At 47.6% G+C, this 23,234-nt stretch overlaps 2 protein-coding genes across 3 annotated transcripts in view; both read right to left on the bottom strand.

Annotated features, from left to right (window-relative positions):
* Positions 1–12,383, bottom strand: part of Px (MAP7 domain-containg protein plexus) — an 86,950-nt gene extending 74,567 nt beyond the window's left edge. Inside the window, exons 1-7 of one of the 2 annotated variants that reach the window (XM_076318942.1) lie at positions 12,052–12,383; positions 9,870–10,762; positions 8,950–9,206; positions 8,205–8,845; positions 7,931–8,122; positions 7,166–7,850; positions 6,986–7,082 (exon numbers count right to left, since the gene is read on the bottom strand). In XM_076318942.1, the coding sequence (XP_076175057.1) occupies positions 6,986–7,082; positions 7,166–7,850; positions 7,931–8,122; positions 8,205–8,845; positions 8,950–9,206; positions 9,870–10,653 (2,656 nt within the window). In that variant the 5' untranslated portion in view covers positions 10,654–10,762; positions 12,052–12,383. Of the gene's footprint in view, positions 1–6,985; positions 7,083–7,165; positions 7,851–7,930; positions 8,123–8,204; positions 8,846–8,949; positions 9,207–9,324; positions 9,459–9,869; positions 10,763–12,051 lie in introns of those variants that run through there. The other variant, XM_076318943.1, reaches the window with a different exon arrangement.
* An 890-nt stretch (positions 12,384–13,273) lies between these two features.
* The window catches only part of Dnr1 (E3 ubiquitin-protein ligase defense repressor 1), a 152,088-nt gene continuing 142,127 nt past the window's right edge, over positions 13,274–23,234 (bottom strand). Inside the window, exons 4-8 of the mRNA XM_076318401.1 lie at positions 18,348–18,588; positions 17,878–18,047; positions 17,227–17,443; positions 16,360–16,560; positions 13,274–16,241 (exon numbers count right to left, since the gene is read on the bottom strand). Of these exons, the coding sequence (XP_076174516.1) occupies positions 15,909–16,241; positions 16,360–16,560; positions 17,227–17,443; positions 17,878–18,047; positions 18,348–18,588 (1,162 nt within the window). The 3' untranslated portion in view covers positions 13,274–15,908. The remainder of the gene's footprint in view (positions 16,242–16,359; positions 16,561–17,226; positions 17,444–17,877; positions 18,048–18,347; positions 18,589–23,234) is intronic.

The raw sequence follows: 23,234 nt of genomic DNA, 5'->3' as shown, positions 1-23,234 counted from the left end.
GCGGTACTGGTGCGCAAAGCTTGGCGCAACGATCGTGCTCGTTACGCGGCGTGGAAACTCGAGACGGGACCCCCCATCGGAGGCAAAGTTCAGCGAAATTTCGTTCCTCGTTGATGCGCGGGGAACGGAATATTTCCACGATGGATTTGGGTCGCGTTCGAACCACCGCGTTGCGCAAGACGCACGCACGCACGCACGTACGCTTCACCTTTCGAGGCGGATCGCTCGCGCCTCGTAATTTGCGCGCGGCGTCGTCTCGTCGGTGAAACTTCGGGGCGTTGTCGATACACGATAATTACATCCGAGGTTAAAATTTAAAACGGTTTAACGGCCGCCGGCGAATAATTAACTTCGCGTTACATTATACGGGCGAACGGCGTCCCTGTACAAGCCTGCGCGAGCCCGCGCGTGTTCCCGCCTCGGACGTTTCGCATTCGATGCGTAATTAATCTCCCCGGTGCCGCCTCGCGCGGCGGACAGAAGCGGGAACCCCGATGTGGAAGCGGAGGGGCACCGAGGAGACGCGCGTGTAGAGCGAAACGGCGCTCGAATAAACCGATACGTCTATTAAAGTTTATCGTCGACCAGATATAACCGGTGTACTCTTTCGAACCGGTTCTATCCATCGGTGGATCAAAACACGACGTGTACTCGCTCGCTCGTTCGCTCGCGAGGGGTGCAGGGTGGGGAGGGTTACCGGAGAGAGCCGCGATTGTTCCGCGAGGCGCTAATCAATATTTTCGTTTCGCGCGATCGGGCAGCGTGACAGCAACAAGTATCGCGCCGCGTCGCGATAACGAGTCCGCGTTTTCCGCGTAGCGAGAAAACCGCGCGACGCTGGCCAGTGACGTTGCGCGCGACGACGCGACGTCGCGTCGCGTCACCCTCCGCGATCCGTTTCGCGGTAAAAGCCGCGCGCCGTGCCACCGAAAAAGAAGAGATCTCGTTAGGCGTCGCGCGGACCGGGCGCAACGAAACGCCAAGAGAGACGCCGAGGGTGGAAAAGCACGAGGAATGGAAAGAGGCCGCGAGGACGGAAAGAGACCGAGCCGAACACCGACGAACGGTTAGGTTCCCGAGTCGGAGAACCCAACAGGCGGCTGTCTGTCGAGCAAAATCAATGCGTGCCGGCGACAGGGAACTTCCACCCCTCTCGCCCTTCTTCTTCGCCGCTCGACTATCCTCTTCCAACGCGAAACCGTGCCGTGACCAACCCTCTTCTCTCCTCCTTCTCTTTCCAACCGTTCCGCTCCCTTCTGCCGAACCTCCGACGTACAAACGCGCCCGCACGCCCGCCTGCCCGCCCGTCCGTGCTCACCCTCGCTTCGACCCTCCGCGTGTTCGCGTTCACCGCTACCCTCGAAAGGCACAGCCCACCCGACCCCCTCGGGGCTAATAAGCTGTATTATTTTTATCACGGTCGAGCGAGGGCCGACTACGCGCGCGACGTTAAGGACGATACAACTACCGACCGAACTTTCTTACGGACCGATCCACCCTCTCGATTTTCGGCGAATTAAACGATCGGACGATACTTTGGCTTATTTATCGAATACTAGAAATTTCAATTTCGAGGAATTATTACACAGCGCGACGTTAAGGACGATACAACTACCGCCCGAATTTTCTTACGGCCCGATCCACCCTCTCGATTTTCGGCGAATTAAACGATCGGGCTTTGGCTTATTTATCGAAAACTTTAAGTTTCAATTTCGAGGAATTATTACACAGCGCGACGTTAAGGACGACACAACTACCGCCCGAATTTTCTTACGGCCCGATCCACCCTCTCGATTTTCGGCAAATTAAACGATCGGACGATGCTTCGACTTATTTATCGAAAACTTTAAGTTTCAATTTCGAGGAATTATTACACCGTGATCGTTCGCGGTAGAATAAGTATTATTCCATTCGCAAGCGGGAGACACTTTGGATAATTTACCGATCGAAGGAAATTTTTATTTAAAGCGACCAGAGTTTCCGTAGATCGGGCGCAAAAATTGTTCCAGAGGTGGTTGTTACGATCCGTACCGTCTTTACTCGCGAGCGGACCGTTCCAGTTTTTGGTTACTCGTGTACGTTCGGAAAGATCGCGAGACCACGAACCGGTACCACGGAGTCGGCGAAAGCTCGCGGAAAGCTGTTCGTTAGCAAAGTTTCCGATTACTCGCGAACAAAGGTTACCGGGAACGGTCTCGCGCGATTGCAAAACTTTCGTACACGCCCGGCGGGGTACAACGAAGACGGATCGATTTACGTACAGCCGGTGGGCGAGTATCGATCAACGAACGAAACGAACCGACCGGAAGAGTAGTCGCGAACGATTTGAAAATCATCGCGGCGGTGCTCGCCCGCTCGAAAGTTCCGCCCGGGGGATAAAAAGAGGAAAGAAAAAAAAAAAAAGAAAAAAAGAGAAAAGAAAGAAAAAAGAGCGCTCGCGTTCTACGTTAGCTGCATCGGTAAGCAGAAGAGAGAGCGTAACCAGAATGTTACTCAAAATGAAACGAACCGTGGAGTAGGCCGCGAGTGCTCGCAAAAGCTACTCGGCACGCCAGTCGGTGGTTAATAATTAACACGAGCCGGTACAGAGGGACCGCGCTAAGAGGGCGCGTGTGGAGCGTACGCGCCGTCACGAACCCGCGAGCCATCAAAATGTAAATATCACTCTGGCCATCCGATTAAAGCGTAGCTCCCTGCGACCGTACGGGTTCGAATTAAAGCGCGCGCGACCCGCTCCTACCGGCCACGAATTATCGACGCTCGAGGAGAACGATGTTCCGGGCTCGTTCACGGGACGCGAGCGCGGAACCGTTTCCGCGACCGAGACAACCAACCGTTTCCGTGAAACATCCGCGGAATAAGTTACCGCTCCGCGGAAACACCGCGGTGACTCTCGCGCGGCGAGAGTCTCACGTTCGAGGTAGTCGCGAACTTTATTCTGCGATTACGTTAATTTTCTAACTCTGTTAAGTCGTTTGGAAAGTCATTTCGTTTTTCCTTTTTTTGGTGAAAATGATTTTTATAGAGCGTATAAACGTTTCATTAAATTGAATATTCTCCATTTTGGAGAACGAAACGACTTTCCGAACGAGTCAAGACACTTCGAGGATTCGATGGTGCTATTCTCGGTCCACGGAGCTCACCACTACTCGGTACGATTAACCGCGCGAGGGTAAGTATTTGCACGATTTTGTATGACAATTTAACCTTCCTCTGTTTTTCAACTTAGGAATAGTTTGTCCCCCGACGACGTCGCGCGACAACTGTAACGCGACGTCCCGAGAAAGGTGTAAAATATATTTGAAAGAGGTCGTAACGCGAATCGTTGTTTCCCGCGAACCCCGTGATACGTCGATCGAAGTAACGAGATCGCTCGCGCGCGATAAACGGCCGTCGGCGAACGAAGTCACGTAGTCGCGAGAACGGCGCGAGAAGAGGGGTCTCGAACGAGGGAGAAGAATCGAGAGGAGAGAATCTGGCAGCGATTCCGCGATGTTGGGCGCGCGGTGTGTCTCTCGTCGTCGAAATCGAGCCTTTTGGCCGCACGCCTGTCGAGAATACGCGAGAGGAACCCTCCCCGCGTGGTTGGTGCTTCGAGCGACAAGGAGCGAGGAAAGCAGTCGATAACGTTGATATCGATCCCGAAAGGAAGAGGAAAACGAGCTTCCTCGCCTCGCTCCCTCCTCCGATCGTTCTACTCGTTCCGAGAGGAAAGGAGAGGGTCGTACGGAAGTGTTCGGCTACGTTCCGCGTGCACGCGCGCGGCAAACGCCTCGTTCTCCGTATAGGTGCGCAAGACGATGATGTCCTGTCCGTAGGTTTACCGGGACAGGAGAGTCGTGTTGACGAGAAACGACAGGGCTGGCTCCCTAATTCGAATTTAGGTGTTGGGCGGGTTGGCAAGTGGGCGCAATGCGGTGTCACGCTGCGGGCGTTTGCTCTTTCTCCTCCCGACCCTCCACTAACCCCCTCGAACCACCTATTTCTCCGTTCCACCCTCCTTCCTGGTTTCGCTCTCCTCCACTTGCCCCGTTTCGCCTACGAACGCGAGCACCACCGACCGACCCCTCCTCTACCGCGAAACCCTCTCGCCGTTAAGTCCCACCAACACCTCGAACCGCCTACTTCGTCTAAGCCAGATCGACCGACCTTAATCGACCCCCTGATCTCGACGATCGTGTTCCGTGGAAACGTCGGTTACTCTCGAACGTGCATACATCTTGCCCCCCACCACCGCCACCACCGCCACCACCCCACACCACACCACCGTCTCTACTCTCGCCGGAATCCCGTTTCCGATTCGATGATTTTCTTTCGACGTTTCTTTCTCGCGGCGCCCGCTGAAATTCGAATCGTTGGAATTTACGCGCGATACGTGTTCCCGAAATCGTGAGAAACGCGAGGGAATTTTTCCTCGCGAGTTACGAGGCTTCTCGTCGCGATACCACCGGGGAAAGAAAACAGGGAAAGGGGTTCGAAGGAGGAGGAGGAGGGGCGTGGGGTATAATTCCCGATTATCCGGGCTGGTTCTCTCTCTCCTAACGGAAGAGGGTGTCCTCGAAGACACTCGATACTCTCGGTCCGCCTCTCGCCGAGCGTAATCCCGCGCGACGCACACTCGGACGCGATACCGGAACGTAGCGACACACGGTATCGTCCACGCGAGAGCGTAGGTGCGCGAAACCTGGAACTTGGACGTATTAAACGACAGGATTCCGGTGAGGAGATTTATCGCGTGGGATTCCCGGCGTAATGGGAAAGTTGTCGCGTCGATCCGCGCAACGAACGCGACCCTCCATCCAGCACACGTACAGGTGAGCGAGAAGCGGTAGGCGCTCGCTCGCGGGGAAAACTTCGATCGCCGAATGCAAAATTAACGCGTTGCGAAGCTCCCGGCCCGGTTACGCGAAACGCTCACCGACCCTCGCGCGGTACAAAGGGGGTTGGTTCCCGTTTCCGTGTACGAGAGCGCGCGAGAAGGAATTATTTATTTACGAGGCTCACCCTACGCCATCACGGTCGCTGGCGCGCTCGAATTGAAAAGAAAAATTGCTCGGCCGGTCTCGTCGAGCGCGAGTTTACGACTTCTAAATAGCAGGCCTGCCGCGATGGCGTTACACGATCGCGCGCCCGTAAAACTCGAGGAAACTCACCTTTCGGTACGGGTTGCGCGTACGTGGCCGCTAGCTAACCCGGCACGATAAAAAGACAAGCGGAGAAGAAACCGACCAGCGTTACGGCCCGCCCTGGAAACTAGCCACGATTTCGTTCGACGGGAACATTTTATACCCCGTGTCCAGGGATTAAACCTGACGCGTTTCTTCCCTTTTACCGATCACCTTCTAATATATTCTATTTTAAACGAAGGTACGGCAATTGGAACGTTTCTGAATTTTTCTTGTTCATTTTGAGGCGATTCCGAATTACGAATAGAGCTTTCGGGTGTTTTCGAGTAGACTTTCAGTTTACGGTGATAGCAACGAGAGAGAACTATCTTCCGAAAGGTAGTCTTTTGTTAAAAAATGTTCCATAATTAAAGCTACGGTAGTAGATCAAGGGTGATTATCTAATTTAAAAGTGTGAATCTCCAAACTACACTTGGAACATTTTCGAGCGTACGGTGTACTACTTTGAGATTGAATTACCGAACCTCGAAACGCGTCGGAACGTTGCTTGACGAAACGTTCTCTGTGTCTCGAAACGACGAGATTTTTTACCAAGGGTACGCGTCGTCGTTCGTGATCTCGTAACCGTCTCGATCGAGCGATTTCCGTGGGCAAAAGAGTGTCAACGGTTGCGCAAAGTCGGTGCGCGGGCGAATTGGCACCGATGGTACCGTTTGCTCGCGATGTACGATTTCTAAAAAGCGTTAGGGAAAGAGTCTCGTGCGCGACGCGATTGCGAAAGGTTCGTCGGTACCACGGTTTCGGACCACGATCGTAACCTCGGGGCGAACCGTGCGCACCGCACCGAGAGGAAGATATTTTCTCGCTCGTAATTCGAGGCAGGAGATAGAAACCGAGACGAGGGGAGGGAACGAAGGGAGGTCAGACCAGGCCAGGATGAAAAAGGAAGGAGCGAATTCACTCGACGCAAACCATCAGGCCCTCCTCTTGGATGGTTCTCAACCGTCGGTATCCTTTTGTCTGTTGGATTTTTAAGAGCTCCACTCACGTCTCATCCACACACCCCCTGTCTCGATCCCTTTCACCGTACCGACCGCCCCCGCGTCTCCAGAATGTCGTCGTATCTTTCTCGAGTACGGTATATATATATATATATACCTTATAATATATATATGAATAGATAGATAGATATAGATATATATTGTACGTGTCTTCCAGACCCGTTAAACTCTGCCCTCGCGAGACGAAGATGAGAAACGTCGCCCCGTCTACGAGAAGAATTCCATTCCACGATCCCCTCTACCCACCGTTTTCGTTTCCGTTTCGATATAAAACACGAGCCGACGAAACCCTAGACGATCCTTGCGTCGAATCAACGCCGTGGTCGATGTATACGTGGACGGATACGCGCGCGTGTATCGCGCGATCAGAATTCGACGACGAGAGAAGAGAAATACTACGCTGTCGCGTAGCGGTACCGGGTGGTAACTTGGACGCGTTCGACTCGAGTGACTCCGGAGAGGTGAACGCGTACGCGCGAGATAACGCTAAAATACGTACCGATAACCCTAGCGTGTCTGGCGAATGTTTGACCGCGGAACGTTTTTTCGTTATCTGGGAGCACTCGTGTGCCTAATCTTCGCGCGTGTGTACATAGGTCTACGAATAAAAGTAAAGTGCGGTAGTAAATAATGAAGATCGCTCGCCTCTCGATGCACGATTACCATTATCTCCTCGATGGTTTCCCGCGTGAGTTGTCTAAGGAGCGTGGGTTACCAGTAACCAGTATTCGGCGGTTACGGAGAGACCGCGAGCCGAACGGAAACGATCGTGAATTCTGTAACGAGTCGATCACTTACCTTGTTCCTTTTCCGGGACCTTGGTCGGGGCCTTCTTGTCGGGTGCCTTCGGTGAACAATTTTTTCGCGCCGGTCTAACGGTTAACGTCGACGGGACCTGAATCAGAAACGGTTACGGGTGAAAAAAAAATTGTCGTACGATTCTCGTTTCGATATTTGCGTAGGTATCGAGCGACTCACCACCTTCTCGGATCTTTCACCGGACGGTAGTCTAGCGATGGCTGCGTCCGGGCTGTCTTCCGGCGGTGGAGGTTGCACTATCCAATTGTATTCGCGTTTCTCGACGGGCAGACCCCATCTTTCGTATTCGAGACTCTGGGTGCGCAATGTTTCGTAACAGTCCAAACAGACCACGGCAAAGTCCCCGTTCTCCAATAGCAAACTCTTCTCCGGTTGCCGGTGATACCTCAGGAAGGGGAAGTCTTTCACGAGCAACGCTCTTACTCGTTTCCTGTACGTCGTAATACCGCAAACGTAACAGCAATAATCGTGGGTGTTGTACTGTCTTTCGGCGGCGTTCACTTGTTGCCCGCTAGGAAGTGACTCGTATCGACGCCACTGCGCCAGAAGCGAGTGATAACAGAATGTGCATACAAGCGCGGAACCATCTTCCCTGAGTTGTTCGGCGTTCGGTGGGGACTGATGGCGCAACAATTCGGGGAAAAACGGGGCGTTACGACCCTGCGGTCGACCGTACAGTACTCTCGCGAGAGTTAAATCGCTGTGCAAGCCACATAGGAAACAATAGATGGAACTGCTCGATGTGCCTGGATTGCTACCAAACGTTCGGTCTGAACTGGAACTCGGTGGGGTAGCGATCGACCGGTTCACTTCGCCGTTTGGATGTGGACTAGGAATATCATACCTGAGAAAGAAGAAAAGTTAACCACCGACGGATTGAAATACAAATTCGATCGAAACAACGTCGTAAGGACGAGTACCAACCTGCGACGTTCTAAAGGAACTCGTTCAGCGTCCATGCTTTCCCATTGTTGGGCAAGATGATTCACACAGTGACTACAAGCCAATACTCTGCCGTGGCTATCCATACAGGCATTCTCAGAAGTACGCGCCATTCCCCTCAAACAGGGAAAATGCATAGCGTGCGAATTCATTCCTTCCGGGCTCGTAGACAACCTTTAACGATAAATGTTAACGATTAGCGGTGCCCTTCGTCGACGAGTCCGAAGAACATTACGTTTGCGCAATATATCCGTACCATTCCATATGATTACGAGGGTACAATCTCTCACAAATGTAGCACCTATAGTTTTGGCCGAGAGCAACGGTTCCATTTTCAGCAGGACCGTTGTTCGGGGAATTTCGTTGGCCAGGCGTGGTTCCCTTCACAGTGGCGCTGCGTTGCTTGTTCGTGGCAACGGTCGACTTGTTCAAATCGTATGGCTTGAAACGGATATCGCTACCAGCGGAATTAGCCGGAGACTTTGCCACCGCGGGCCGCGGCGAAGGACCTTGTTGCCGAAAGTCTACGTTCTGTCCCGCGGGCTGAGCCTCGTGATTCTCCCCACCGAACACTTGCTGCTTCTGCGGTATAGCTTTGTAACAAATGGAGCACACTTGCACCATTCCCTGAGGACTTATGGGACTAGCTCCTTGCGGAGGTCTCAGAGAATAAATAAAAGGATAGTACGCCTCCTTCTCTGGATTAGGACAGCAATAGAGAAGTCTAATACTGGACGAAGGGTACTCGAGCGCGCAAGTGTAGCAAATAAAGGTAGTTGTATCCATTGCAGGTGCTTGTCGTTTACGGAGCGTGTAGTTACGATCACCGTGGGGTACTCCCTGCCGAGTATATGCCTTCCATTGTACCAGAAGGTGATTCTGACACGCCGAACAAGCCTGAAATCAAAACACGGACGAGTTTTTTATGCAAGAATCGCGCGACCCGGTATCGGTACGTTCGCGCGGGTAAACAAGAAATTCGTGGAAAAAAAATAATTTACCTGTACACGACCAGCACTGTCCATAGGTCGACTTCTACTTGGCCTTGGATGAAGCATCAGCGAAGGAAAAAATGGCGGAGGACTGGCTGAAGGATGCGGCGGCGTTGGCAGTGGTTTCGCTGCAATATGACTAAGTGACCCTCTTTTGAATTCATCCCCACATACGTAACAGACTTCCGTAACTGAATTTTTATCTGGCATCGAAAGGTCTAAGATGTCAGTGCCGACGCTCGACGAGGATCCACCGCTGTAAATGGCTGTAATCGTACGACAAAACGATTACAATGTGTCGAACCGCCAACTATCCAAGACTCGCATCGAAAACACGGATCTATCGACCGATCGCTTTCCTTCGGTTTCGAGCATTTTACGCACCTCGAAGAGACCATTATCGTATTGCACGTGGCCTACTTCGAGTCTGTATTCTTCACAGCTTTATCGCTTCGTTTTAAATATGAAACAACGACAATTTTGTAGTTCACGATTTCCACTGTTTCAACAGTTCGATTTCGAACGACCTACTTATCAGCGTGACGAGCCGACTAATGAGTATCGGATCGGTTGAATTAGATTCTCAGAGGTCGAACAAGTTGCACGCGCATCGAAGGTTGAGATCAGAATTTAAATTAGACGTATTTTTAACACTTTATCTACAAGACTGTTGACCTTTATTTACAAACATTTACTCTTCTGAATGGATCAACTGTACTTAACATAAATAATGCACACATTCGTTCTTTTACCGCTCGAATACTGTGAAACGCGATGCTTGTTTAAAACATTGAAAGCTCTCCTCTGATATCTGTCAAATACGTTACGTCTCGTTCGAAGGAACGCGATTAAGAAGAAAAATATTTCCATGTACGCGAAACAGCGTTCTAGACGAATTTAACCAATCGACGTTTCGAATATCAACTTACGTTGAGGTTGTGGCAGTAGAGTTGGTTGCGGTGCAGGAGAACTCCTAGGTGCGTGTCTTAAATCCAATGCAGCTTCGTTAGATACTCTTGAATCTTCTACAGGCTGCCGTGGACTTTGTAACCTTTGATGAGGCGATTGCAGTCTTTGATGGGGAGATTCCATTGTAAGCCTCGCTTGTTCCAAGTGTCTGTGCGTTTCTGCCGTGTTAGAATGTGGTCTTGGCAGTTCAATGGAATTCGACGGAGGCCTTGTCTGCTCCACTCTAGGCGATGGTGAATTCGGTGGAAGTCGTGGAGATATTCCAACCGGGCGATTTTCTGGTCTAAGTTGCGGCGTCTGATCGTTTGTTAAGCCGAGAACTTGAGCCGCGTATTCTCCCTGCAGAGCCATTTCAGCCCCGGTAAAAGGTCCACCGTCGCATCTTTTTAGCCAATAAATTCGTTGACTATGAGGTCTAGCATCCTGCTCGTAACTTTCCCATTGTTGTAAAAGTAAGGCATAGCAAAGACTGCATGCCTTCACAGCTCCGCTTCTAGCTCCTTCGCCACGATAGCCTGCAGGCGGTTCATGGGATTCCAGAAACGGGAAGTAAGGTTCGTTTGGTGCTCCGCCTGGACTTGGTTTTACTCTGAGCCAGTATTGTTCTCCATGGCCAACTGTGCCACAAACGAAACAAACCCTAGCACCTCCGTTATCCTCGGAGGGTGGATTTGGTTGTGGATTCGTAAGCGATTGCCCGTCAAGTCCCGGCTCATTATTCACGTATAGTTTACTTTCCATCATGTCAGGAAACCATTGGGTCTCTTCAACGCCCTTTTATATATCTTTGTTTGGCACGCATATACGATCACAAGTTAGAACGAATGACAAAGTTTTTGAATTTTGCACATTTCTGAAACACATAAAAATATTTGTATTAGTTAAAAAATATTTCCTTTTATTTAATATCGCGGGTATTTAAACAATCTATCAACTAGAAGGATGTTAAATAAATTTAGATTATTAAAAATATTATTGGAAATAGAAAATGTAAAATGTAGAAGGATATAGGGAATATTGTTTCAAAGCATTTAGAAAACCTTATTGTATGCAAATGAGTTTACTCGGGTACAGCTGTGACCTCATTCGTTATTCGATACATAAAGAAAAAACAATTGTTTAATGTGTCAAAACAGATTTGCCTTTTAATTGCATAACATCTATTACGAACTTGTCAAAGTAACAAACTTTTATATAAATCTTCTTGTGCTTTCTCCTTAATTGCACTTGGTTAGAACAAAACGAAATTATCTTTCGTACAATTGTACGTATTAAATTGTAAATATACCCCACTCGTATAAATTTTCAGCCATTGATTAGTACATGTAAACAGAAATACTTGGACATAAAATGTACTGAGTGAAAACTTTTGCAAAGAATACCGTATGTTTAATTCAACACTGAATCTAATTGAAAGATTAAAATGTCACCATTATCTCTTGCAAAATGTTTGTTTTAAACAATAAACACAACGCATTGTTATTCGTTACAAACTCTTATCGTTATTGAAGCATTGCAACGTGTGATGCTTTTAGAATACTGTAACATGTGGTATTTTTGGAGCATTGCTACATCGACGTTTACCGACACCGACCATAAAACATTTTTTCGGACATCGGTAATAGCGGAAAAATCGCTGAAAAGACTTTCCGTTTGGCTGGTGTTCATAATAATTGCGTATATAATACGATTTAAACACAGCTAAGGAGGAAACACGAACAAACTACGAAGGTAAGCACTTTTAAACAAATCAATCGAAATATGCATTTATTCGATAAGGAAAACACTGTTAACGGCAAGAATGAGGAAACGGTATCGAGTTCGAGAAATACTTTGGACTTTTCTTTACGAAAATCAAGGAAACGTGACTTCGTCAAGAATATTTGATGCAATGGTGGCACATTCGCCAGAACCGATTTGTACATTGAAGTTTTCATGCTTCGAAGTAAGTTCAATGGGATCGTCAGCGATTAAAATAATTTACAACATGGTTGAGCAAATTTCGACGATAAAATCATCGGAATAAATGTAAGAAAGGGATCGTGAAAATCGTGGACAAGGCAGCCGTGCTCTTCTCGCTACCGAAATACGCACCCACGGCACTTTCGTACGGACACTTTACATTTTACACAAAACACTCACGTTTTCACAGTTCGGGAGGGGTAACCACCGCATCGCTACTTCGTGGTGGTAATTTTGGTCGACTGTACGTAATACTCGGGCGAAGCAGAGCTTCCTTATCTCGAATTCTAGTCTCTGCCATACGTACTCGAACACCACACCGAGTTGCGGGGTGTCACCTTCGAAATAATGTTGCGCCTCGACACATTCATATTTACATGTACCGTGCACCGTCTAAAGCGTCCCGAATCCGTATCACACTGTCGCATGCATGAAAAGTATAACAAAAGAGGTCGCGCGACTATGAAAAATACATTTTCTGATGGCACAGCACCGCGACTTTGGCTCAATTCACCGCCATGTTGCAAAATTGCGATCCGCTTCCCATGATGCCACGCAGCTTCGTCATATGACAGTGCCGCCGTGTTAACCAATCAGATTCTAGAACGCATGCGCGAGTACGCAACTTCCAACCGAACTGCCGCTAAGAATATTCCGGCGCGAGATTTGAAATTTTTTCGTTCGTGCCCGTATCAATTTTATAATTGTTTCGCAACGTTTAATGTCTGTCGAATTCAACGCGAACGATTTATCCGAATCACTTCGGTGATTGCGACAGGTACGAAGACGGTCAACGAGATCCGATACGAGACTCGGGTTTCAAAAATTTGAAAAGTTTTATCGTGTATCGAAGCAACCAATCGACTCGTTGGTTTATCCCCCCGATTTACTTACATTTTTTTGAAGTAGTTAGACGAAAGTGGACTGCGGTGTGGTTCTTCGACAACGTTACCTATCTTCTATCGTAACAAGATCGTTTTAAAATCGATCTTTCTTTCCTATCGACCGTTCGGTCAAATTTACCGTCCATCGTTTTATTTATAAACAATCACGTGCATTGTAATTATCGAAACGAAAAGTAACTTTGGGAAGAACTAAAACAATATGCAAGAAAATGTATCGATTCGAGTTTCCGTTAAATGCATGCAGTCTTTAAAATGTTTGACGAAAGTAATCGTCGTCAACAAAGGTCAAAGCAAGCATTTTGTGCATAGCGATACGAAGCTGATTTTCGTGTAATCAATATAATTGAAATGGTCGTGAGATATTTGTGGATGGTTTCACGCCCATTTGTACACGTATTTTCCGCGAACGACGTTGACCTCGACTCTTTTATTCGCGTAACAACGAATCAAGGAATGGGTACCAAGCACGGGGCAGTGGTGGAATAGAAACAACGATCAATGTTTCATGGTATTTAATCAACAGGTTGGGACATTGTACCTTTATAATGCTAAAAATTAATTTGTATAGATTGTGTCGTTTTCATATGTATATACCACTGTTCAAGTGGAATTCTGATATAATACTAAAAAATAATTGGAAATACTTTAAAAATACTCTTTGCAAATGATAATTCTTAGAAATCCATTCTCTCCGATATCTTTCGTCTCTACACCATATAGATCTAACAGCTACGATGATTTCGAATTTCTTCGGGTACGTTTTTTTTTTTTTTTTTTTTATACAGAGAGTCGATCGCGAAAATTGTTATCTTTATTATAACGGCGTTATTGTTGTTGTCGTTATTATTAACTTTACATATATCGAATAAACGCATAGCGGTGGTACAAATTTTTGTTTTCCACAAGACCGCAGACCATTACAATTTACATAACTCTGCTTTCGGAGAGCTCGCTTCGAGAAACGAACCTTCGACAACCCCCATCGATGGATACCAGTTGCTCGGTTATGAAAACCTGGAGAAAATATTCTTATTTCCCATTAAAATTTCCATTTTTCGTTTCTGCTTCGGTTAATCGGCCCGTGATCGCGAACAATACCACCTTTCTCTGGCTTCGAATTTAACGTTGTTGCAAGTACGTACAACAATTCGTCGCTGCATTTACAACTACGGAATCACTGAAATCGATATTTGATTCGTAGAAGCAGCGTAATCACGATTTTCTTAACCGGTAGGATATAAAAATACTAAAGGGAACTAAAGGGTGTGGATTAATAGATTTGTAAAGCGCTAAACACGTGTCAGGAAAAAGGGATTACGCTACACGCTGACTTAACGAGGGACTGTGTTGACAGCAATTGTCATTAAACGTAGTAGCACGTAGAAACGCTATTATCCTTTTTCTTATAAATAACTATAAACTAGGTCTGCTTTGCATTGATGAATGACTACAATGATTTCCTTGTTTCTCATTCTCCCTTACAACACGCATGCAAGATTCATAAAATGCTACATATAGGTGTTTGAACTAACTCGACGCTCACTCTCGACGATGGTAACGATAAAAGCGTTTGACGACCGTGGAAAAAAAGAAAGAAGGATGATACGTCACGCGAGAAGAATAAAATAAATAATACGTAAATATTTGCACGCTTCTTCGTACGGTCGAAGTCCGTGCGCATCCTCTTTTCTTTCGTTTCGGAAACCATCAGCCTTCTTTCACGCTCCCTTGGTAAATATTATCTTTTATGCGCGTAGCGCGCATCAATTAATGTGTATTTCTTTTATTATGACTTACTTAAAAGATGGCATACGTGCTGAGCTTGTTAAATCAGATTTGACATTTGGTGAACTCATGACTTTTACTCGCTCGACCCTAACCGCGGGTTATCTCGTGTCTTATGTACATATAAACAGATATTACTGTAACAAGGATTCCTCTTTCGTATAGGACGTCTCAACCGGGGGATAAATAATACGTAACGCGTTAATTAACGATCCCGCGAGACGAATTTCCTCGATTATCGAGCAATCATCTACACATATCCGTACGCGAAACGGAACTATACGAGCGTCACGGCATTCCAATAAACGAAGCATCGCGATAAACGAACGATTTAATACGGGCGACGGTCGTTCGAGATTCGCGTTCGCATCAAATGAAACGTCCTTTACGATGAGGCCGGTCATAGCAGTCGTTTTGTAAACGATTCTGCATATGCGTAATGAATAACGTGTATTATATTAAAAATATGAAGGGTCACTGGTTACGATAAAACTCTTCACCCGAGTGCCCTGAGACCATATCTAAATGAAAGTCGATACATAAAAGGAGGAAGAAGAATACAAAAAAGGAAAAAGCGAACAATCTATCTAAGAGGAACAAAATGTAACGAGAAGTATCATAATCAACAATTAAATAAAAAAAGAACATATTGGTCCGATTGTCGATAAGAATAAAAATCTGTACACGACGCGTCGAATATTCTTGCATTGATCTAAATTATACACTACTCTTTCGTTTGTTTGTTTTTTTTTTCATTCATTTTTTCTCTCTCTATGTATATATTTATATCTCTCTCTCTCTCTCTCTCTTTCTCTCGACATAACGGCAGCACTGTTATCGGAGATCAATGCCGCTAATAGCACTTTTCGGTCGCTCGATAGGTCGCGCGACACCATTGTTATTATCCGAATCGAGAAGCGAGGGGCGACAACAATCGTTATTATTCGCGATATCGCGTTATAAATAGATGGGTCGAGATCGAATCGACGTTACTTCCTTTAAATCTCTTTGTCGGTTCTCGCGTAGACGAGAAACACCGTGAAATTTACAATAAAAAGAAAAAAAAAAAAAAAGAAAGAAAAAGAGAACTTTCATCCATACTCGATGACTCTTAGTCGACAATTGTTCATCCGCAAATTTCAATCGAAACGATTCATTCCCGCGTTCGGTGACGAAAGGGGCGTAGGAAATTTCCACAAAAGAAAAAAAAAAAATAATTTTTTTTCTTTTTTTTCTTTTACAAAAAGAACGATCGAGTCCGCTAGGATCTCAATGCGTTCTCTCCGCTCGACAAGTGAAGAGCCTGAGGAACCGTTGCAACGCGCCGAACCTCTTGACGCGGTGTACTCAAATATCGTTAACGTTTACCGGTGTTTCGGTAACCAGGCTCCTCTTTTGGATCTCGTCGTTGGACGTCTCGCCGTATACGGGTGGACCACCGATCGTCTCCGTGATCGATTTCGCGTTGTGCTTGTCGACGTGGGTCAGCTCGATCGGTAGGTAGATCGTTCGACAGTGGTCGATGTCCGCGCGACAGAGCGGGCAACGCTCGCAGCGTCGAGCGCAGTCCAAGCAGGTCACCGCGTGCCCGCAAGGGAACAAGGCGGTGTCCAGGCTACGATCCATGCAAATGCGGCAGAGCATCGCGTCCAATAATCTTGCGAGACATTCCCGAGATTCCTGAAAGTTGAACAATCTCGAACAGTCGTTACGTCCACTCTCGACCCGGACTGCTTCCCCCCGTACTTGATTCGTTACCGGAAAGAAATTAACGGACGTGCGGCACGTCACGGAATACCTTGCACTTGGGATCCTCGCAGTCACCGGCGCAACCGTGTGTCTCCAAAATTTCGTTCTCCTCGGGCAGGCCGACGGTGGTCGCCTCGCAGTACAATGCACGCCGTGCGTTGTCGTACACCTCCCGGCACGTTCTGCGGATATCGAACACGTACTTCTTCCCCAGCGTCGAGTCCTCGTTGAAGATCGAGATTATGGTGCCCTGGAGAGGGGAACCAGAGCATCCGAGTCAGTGCGATACAAACGTTCCGCGAGTCTCTCGTGAGATTAACGGGAAGGAGGACGTAATTGTACAGACGAGAGGACGGTACTAGGGTCGTTCGATCGTTTACCTCGATGACTGTTCTAACCTTAATCGATTACGGTACCGTTCCAAGGTGGAAACTAGAACTTTTTCTCAAAATTTTCGACAGAGAATCCAACGTATCGAGATCAAATATAGATCCGAATATTGTCGTATTCGGAGTCGAGAGACACGTTTATCGTCAAAGTACCATCCAAAGAATAGAAAAACGAAGAGAGTAACTTGTTCAACAAGTCGCAGGTAGACGACTAAAGTCTCTTAACTCCGAAACGATATTTAGGTCCGTGTCTATCCAGACAAGATGTTTCTACGAACATTAGATCGCTACGGGAGCTTTGTCCGCTGGAAATTCGATGTTTGAAAAACTCTGTGCCTCGACGGTGTACAATATTTTTCATCGTGGTTGCACGCGGTGTTGCGTTACGTCGCTCTTACGATAAACTTAACGATCGTTCTAACGAAGCAGCGGACAGAGGCTGTGTCACAAACCCGTGTACCTTACAACGATTATCGCGCCGCTGGAATTACTATTACGGTCCACCGTCTCCGTTTGCGCCGCGGTACCTTCAAATCCCGTATAAATTGCGCGGTGACCGCGCTCCTGACCGTCTCGCAGCTGTAAAACGCGTGCTTCTCGGTGATCGCTCGGTAGAGTCCGCTGGCCGATTGACTCGAGTCCAATTTGAAGTTCAACGAAGTCTCCTCGCCATCGAGGGACAGGTAGACCAAATGAAACATGCGACGCTGTGACGTCGCGCTCTGTATCGCCGTGTACGGTATGCTGGAAAAGAATTAAAATTGAAGGGTAATGTATCGTTAACGTTGGGTGATTGCCTCGGTTCGCGATTAACGTTTCAACGAAGCGTAAAATTGTTAGAAAGGGGCGTAGGAAATTTCAAAAAAAAAAAAAAAACGATCGTATCCGCTAGGATCTCGATGCGTCCTCTCAGCTTCCGGAGAGATTTCGTTCGAAAATGTCCGTAGTGGCGCGAACGTCCAGAACGACTACTCCGAGTGAAATATTATTTCGCTTATCGGCCACTGTTTCGTAAGAAGACGGAACAAGATCCCCGTGGGTGCTCGAAGACTCGCGAGATTCGCGCCACGATGAACGTTGTCCCGACTACGGGTCGATAGTCGGTGGAGATTCCGGGTCGCCTCTCGTCTCTTTTCGATGCCAACGACTAATTCCCCGGCATCGGGCCGAGTACGTACTTCTGCGTATCCTCGTCCTGGCTGCGATAAACCGTGATCCCGTGAGGACCCACACCGATCATGGATACACCGTTGTACCCGAATTTACTGTGAAACATCTCCTGTCCGAATGTGTCCAGATTGGATATCTCCTTCAGCAGCCAATACTCGGCGGTCGAGGTCTTCATGCCCTGGAAGACGAACAATTATTCAATGATTTCGAATACTATTCGGGGACTTGGAAGAAAGTACCTCGGACGAAAGATATATTGCACTACGGAGTGTCTCGTCAATAAAGAAGATCGTCTTGGAAAATATCAACGATCTTGGAAAAATGAAAGAAACTTTTGGGATAAAATTGTTCTCCAGTTCGGACACTCTGCGTAACGAGTTTATCTTTCGTCGGGTACCAAAGGTGAGCATTTTGTCCATTCATTATGAAAAGTAGTAATTCTCTCACGGATCGAATAGGCGCATAAATAACGACGAACCTTGATTTCCTTGTGTTGCTGAACTATCCGGTGCAGAAAATCCGTGGGTTTCGGTTCGTATGGCTCCGTAGTCTGTATCTGACAGCACTGGGAATAGAGTGCATGGGGCGGCGACAGGACATCGTAATCACCGCCATCGGCCTGCGCTATCAGGGCGACCAGTTGCGCAACGGAACTCCAGTCCGAAACCTTCAGTCTGCCCTCGACCAGCTCCAAGCGAGAGTGCAAGTAGAATTGATGCCTGGTGAACGAACGAAACACGTTAGAGATCGCCTCGATGGGTAGCCATTGGCTTGGAAACGAGGCTCGCGATGCACACTCCGCGAGAATGCACATTTTAACGTAACCGAGTAATTTCAGATACCGGAAGGACCGCGAGATTCGAACACGAGACTTCCGATGACAGACAATTTCGAAGGATAATCTATACATCTATTTTCTATATTCTAGGAAATCATTTTTATTCGTTCTCTACTTACGAGAAAAATTACGCGACTTATTCACTCTTTGTACCATCACCAAGTAACTTCCTGCTTAGATTACAATTTTGATTGAACCTATGCAAAAATTTTAATATACTGTTCTTTGTACAAGAAAAGAAAAATACGAGACTCCAGATTGCAGAATACTTCTTCAACGACATCTTTTCTCCCCCCGATGCGATTCGTCTCGGACGCTCGACGCTCGCGTCACTCGTCCCCCGGTTCCGTGCTACGTATTGAATAATTTCCAGCGTCCTCGGGTGATCTCGGCCGGGTAATACGTACGGTTTTTTTTTTTTCTTTTTTTTTGTGTTTTGTTTCTTGTTTAAAGTGATTTACGGAGGCTCCAGCGGCGCAACGCTCGGAGAAGAAAAAAATTTATCGCCGTGTAGTTTTATCCACGGGGGTAATAACGTCGAGCGGCCCCCCTCGTTCGAGGCGGTAACGCGAGTGCAACCGGCGCACGAAATACGGGCCATGGCTACTTTACGAACCTGCTTCCACGGTCGCTTCACCGACGCATTAATGGAAAATGCAACAGGGGGTATATCTCGACGGGGTGAACCATGGTCGTGGGCAAAATAGTTCGCAAACCGCCGGAGAAATTAATTTGTAGGGATACTAAATCGAGGCTGAACGTTCGAGAGAAACTGCCAGCACGAGGGAGGGGGAGGAGTGGGGAGGGGGTGCGGTTTTGCGGCCACCGCCCAACCCCCTCCCGCTCGAATTTCACAGCTCGAGATCGTCGGGATTTTGACGGATCCCCCCTCTCGAAACTGGGTAGAGCAAACTTCTGTCCCCTGCATGTGCACGTAATTCCGGGCCGCGTGAAAATAAACTCAAAGGGATTCGAACGAAGCGGTAATTTCGTTGCCCTCGGCCACCGACCGAGATCCACCGAAAGTCGAATAACCGAGAAACTCGGACCGATCGCGTTAACGAGACTCGTGATCGACCAGTGTCGTAGAGAGCGCGTTTGTTGGTAATTCTCGCGCGAAAATATACAGTTTGCGGTAATTTTGTTATCCTCGACGACGAACAGAGATCCACCGAAAGTCGACTAACCGAGAAACTCGGACCAATCGCGTTAACGAGCCTCGTAATCGACTCATGGCATACAGAGCGCGTTTATTGGTAATTATCGCGCGAAAATATACAGTTTGCGGTAATTTTGTTAACCTCGACCACGAACCGAGATCCACCGAAAGTCGAATAACCGAGAAACTCGGACCGATCGCCTTGGCGAGCCCTGTGGTCGATCTGTGTCGTAGAGAGGGCGTTTGTTGGTGATTCTCGCGCGAAAATAAACAGTTTGCGGTAATTTTGTTAACCTCGACCACGAACTGAGATTCACCGAAAGTCGAATAACCGAGAATCTCGGACCGATCGCGTTAACGAGCCCTGTGGTCGATCTGTGTCGTAGAGAGCGCGTTTGTTGATAATTCTCGCGCGAAAATAAACAATTCGCGGTAATTTGCGTCGTCTTGGACGCAAACGAGATCGACCATAATAGAATCGAGAAACTCGGACGGAGTGTTTCTCGTTTGGTCGTTAACGAGCTCTTCGAATTAAACGAGTTAAAGTTTTCCCGGTCACGATAAGAGAATAAAAAATAGGGAAGGTTATTTATCGCGACGACCCTTTCCACGATTCGAAGAGCGGACAGCACGATCTCGCTCGAGGACATCGTTCTCGTAGAACGCGGAGAACTTATCGCGGGTCGCGAAGTTCGATGGTGTGATCTATAGTCGAGGAAGAAGGACCGGATGGGATGGAGAGGGTAGGTAGTATCCACGAAGCGAGATTTGTCATCGCGTGGACGATATTGGTTCTGCTCGAACTCGCGCAACAGAAGCTACGATGTCCGAAACTCTCTCGCCGAACTGGTGGACGACTTATCGTTAACAATCGAACGGAGAGATTCACGAGCGGAATCCAAATAGACGATTTTCTTCCTCGAAGACTCGAACGTACCCGAATAACCGATCGAGGAATCGAACGCATCTCTCCTCGAACTTCGAATCGAAATTGTACGATCACCGCGTTTAAAAATCATAAGTCCCGAGGATTCTTTCCTTCTCCGTATTTTGAACCGTCCCAGATTCGTCGACTCGCGCAAATAACTCGACCTCTTCGCGCTTTCGTTTGTCTTTGCCGTGCGGGTTGTTCGTCTTCGCGAGTTTCCAGGTTCGGGGAACTTCGTTTGGAAGTTCTTTCGTTAATAAAGTAACCGCGATTCTCGACTCGAGTTCGCGTTTCCATCTGGCGAAGTCTCGATTCGGCGACGATTTACTCATCGTGGATCGACGACAATTGTCTCGCTCGATTTGCGGCTATAATCGAGTGTCTGGAAACGAACGCTTAAAATCCACTCCGTTTGTATTTCGATGACGTTCGTAATTGCGGCGTTATCGTTCACGGTGCGAAACTCTCGATCCCCCCTCTCCTCTCGTTTCCTTCAATGGGGGCGCGACAAAATTCGCTTTGTACCGAGAACGAGAGAGCATCGGGGAAGTCGCGGGCAACGCGCGTAAGTAATTCAAGCGGATGAGGTCGTTTCATCTCGAGCGTGGTAATTTCAAAGCGTGCGTTTTCCAGTTGGAACGATTTCGGTGTTCGGTACGACTACGAATTACCTAACCGGGCCGTGTTGAATCGGTATTCTTGAAAGTACGTGGAAACGTTCGCCTCCCGAATAAACGTGTCATCGGCACGTACCTACGGATGCTCCGATTTCCGAAACGCATAAATATTCAAAAGCTCGTTAACTGATAATTTCGGCCGCTTATCGCGGTCAATGGATTTTCCCGGCCCCCTCCTCGATCACGAGCGAGCGTGACATCGACGAAGCACCGAGTGTCCGGGTACTGTACGTTTATGAATATTTCGCGCACGAGGAACGAGCGTTCGCGGTTAATCGATCATTCAACAACGCTCGTTAAAATGGATTCGAGGGACAAGGAGTTCGTTTTCGATCGTTCTCGTGAGTTTTGTCGCGTTTCGACGGGACGGAGTTCGCTTTTTGAATCACCGAGTGCCCGATACTTGCTCCATTTGATTTTATTTCGTCGACGGACCGCGTAGACTATTTTATCGCGGAAAAACGGAGGGAAATCTTCGCAAATGGTGACACAGAGGAGGGTCGGATTATGGAAACGGAGAAAGCGATTGTAAAAATGTTTTTTAAATTGTGTATGCATTCGAAGGATCTCGTGGATCGATTCGGTTTGGTAAAATCGACCAGGTTTCTCTACCAGACCGTCGATCGTTATCCAAAGGAAGAAAAGATCCCGAAGAGTGGACACGTTAAAATTATGTATCGGTTGTGAACAGACCTTACACAAGAATAATACTTGGAAAGTTCTCGATTTTTACACGTTAGATTCGAACTCTCGTAAATCCGTCTCCTCGATTTTCGCGTTCTTCTCCATTCGTTCCACGACTTCCTACACTTTCCGCGATCTTCGAACATCCAATCCTGGACCACGCCCAATGTTTTCCTACTTCTTCCGAAACCCCCGCGAATTATAATCGACCCGAACCCATCTCGCAAGACGAGATAGACAACACGCCAAGAAATGCATCGCATTCGTGCCAAACACATTCGTCGCGATATATATCGTCAGTTGCGAACAAATATAACTCGCACCGCTCGATAATTAAACGTAATTTATCATCGACTGTACTCGATAACTCTACCAACTTCCACCGGTTCTTCTTTGATCGGTTTTCTTCGATAAGATCCAAGTAATAATAAACAGGATTTCTCTGGGTCCTTTTATCGAATTGCAAAATTAAAGACAAGGCTTCGAGTATATTCGGGAAAAAACTTATCGGCCAAAGACTCGAATAAAGTTCGTGAGCTCGCGAAATAATCGGGAATCGGGACATGCCTATCGAAGACCGTAGGAATTCCAGTATTCGTAAGCTAGGAAACTACTTTCGTTCCTGTTTAATCGAGAAACTCCGCAGGAAGTTCCGCAACAATGTTCCTCTCCGCGTGCACGGAACTCGCGGATGATGTATCACCGCTTCGGAACACGCTTGACCCCCTTTCGCGTTACTTTCGACGGTATCGTAATTACTCGGCGTCTTTTTGTCGACGGATGTAAATTTTCCTCTCAACGAATACCGACATTTCGGAGCGGTTAATAAGCCCGTTGCGTTTAAAGGCCGACGATACACGCGTGATTTATCGTTGGAAGTTCGACGCACGTACGGAATGAAATTAATTCGCTCGTTTCGCGGACAGGGGGGCACGAGAGAGAAAAAGAGAGAGAGAGAGAAAAGAAGAAGAAAAAAACGGAAAGCACGTTGCTAAAAATAAAACGACGACCCAGAATGCAAAGAGGGATCCGCGTTAGAGTCTTCGAACTGGAACAAAGAGAGCCAAGGCGAATCGAGT

The sequence above is a fragment of the Ptiloglossa arizonensis genome, chromosome 8, assembly GCF_051014685.1.
Source record: "Ptiloglossa arizonensis isolate GNS036 chromosome 8, iyPtiAriz1_principal, whole genome shotgun sequence".
Lineage (NCBI taxonomy): Eukaryota > Metazoa > Arthropoda > Insecta > Hymenoptera > Colletidae > Ptiloglossa > Ptiloglossa arizonensis.
Note: the sequence above shows the minus strand (reverse complement) of the source record. Positions and strands in the feature narration are given on the sequence as shown.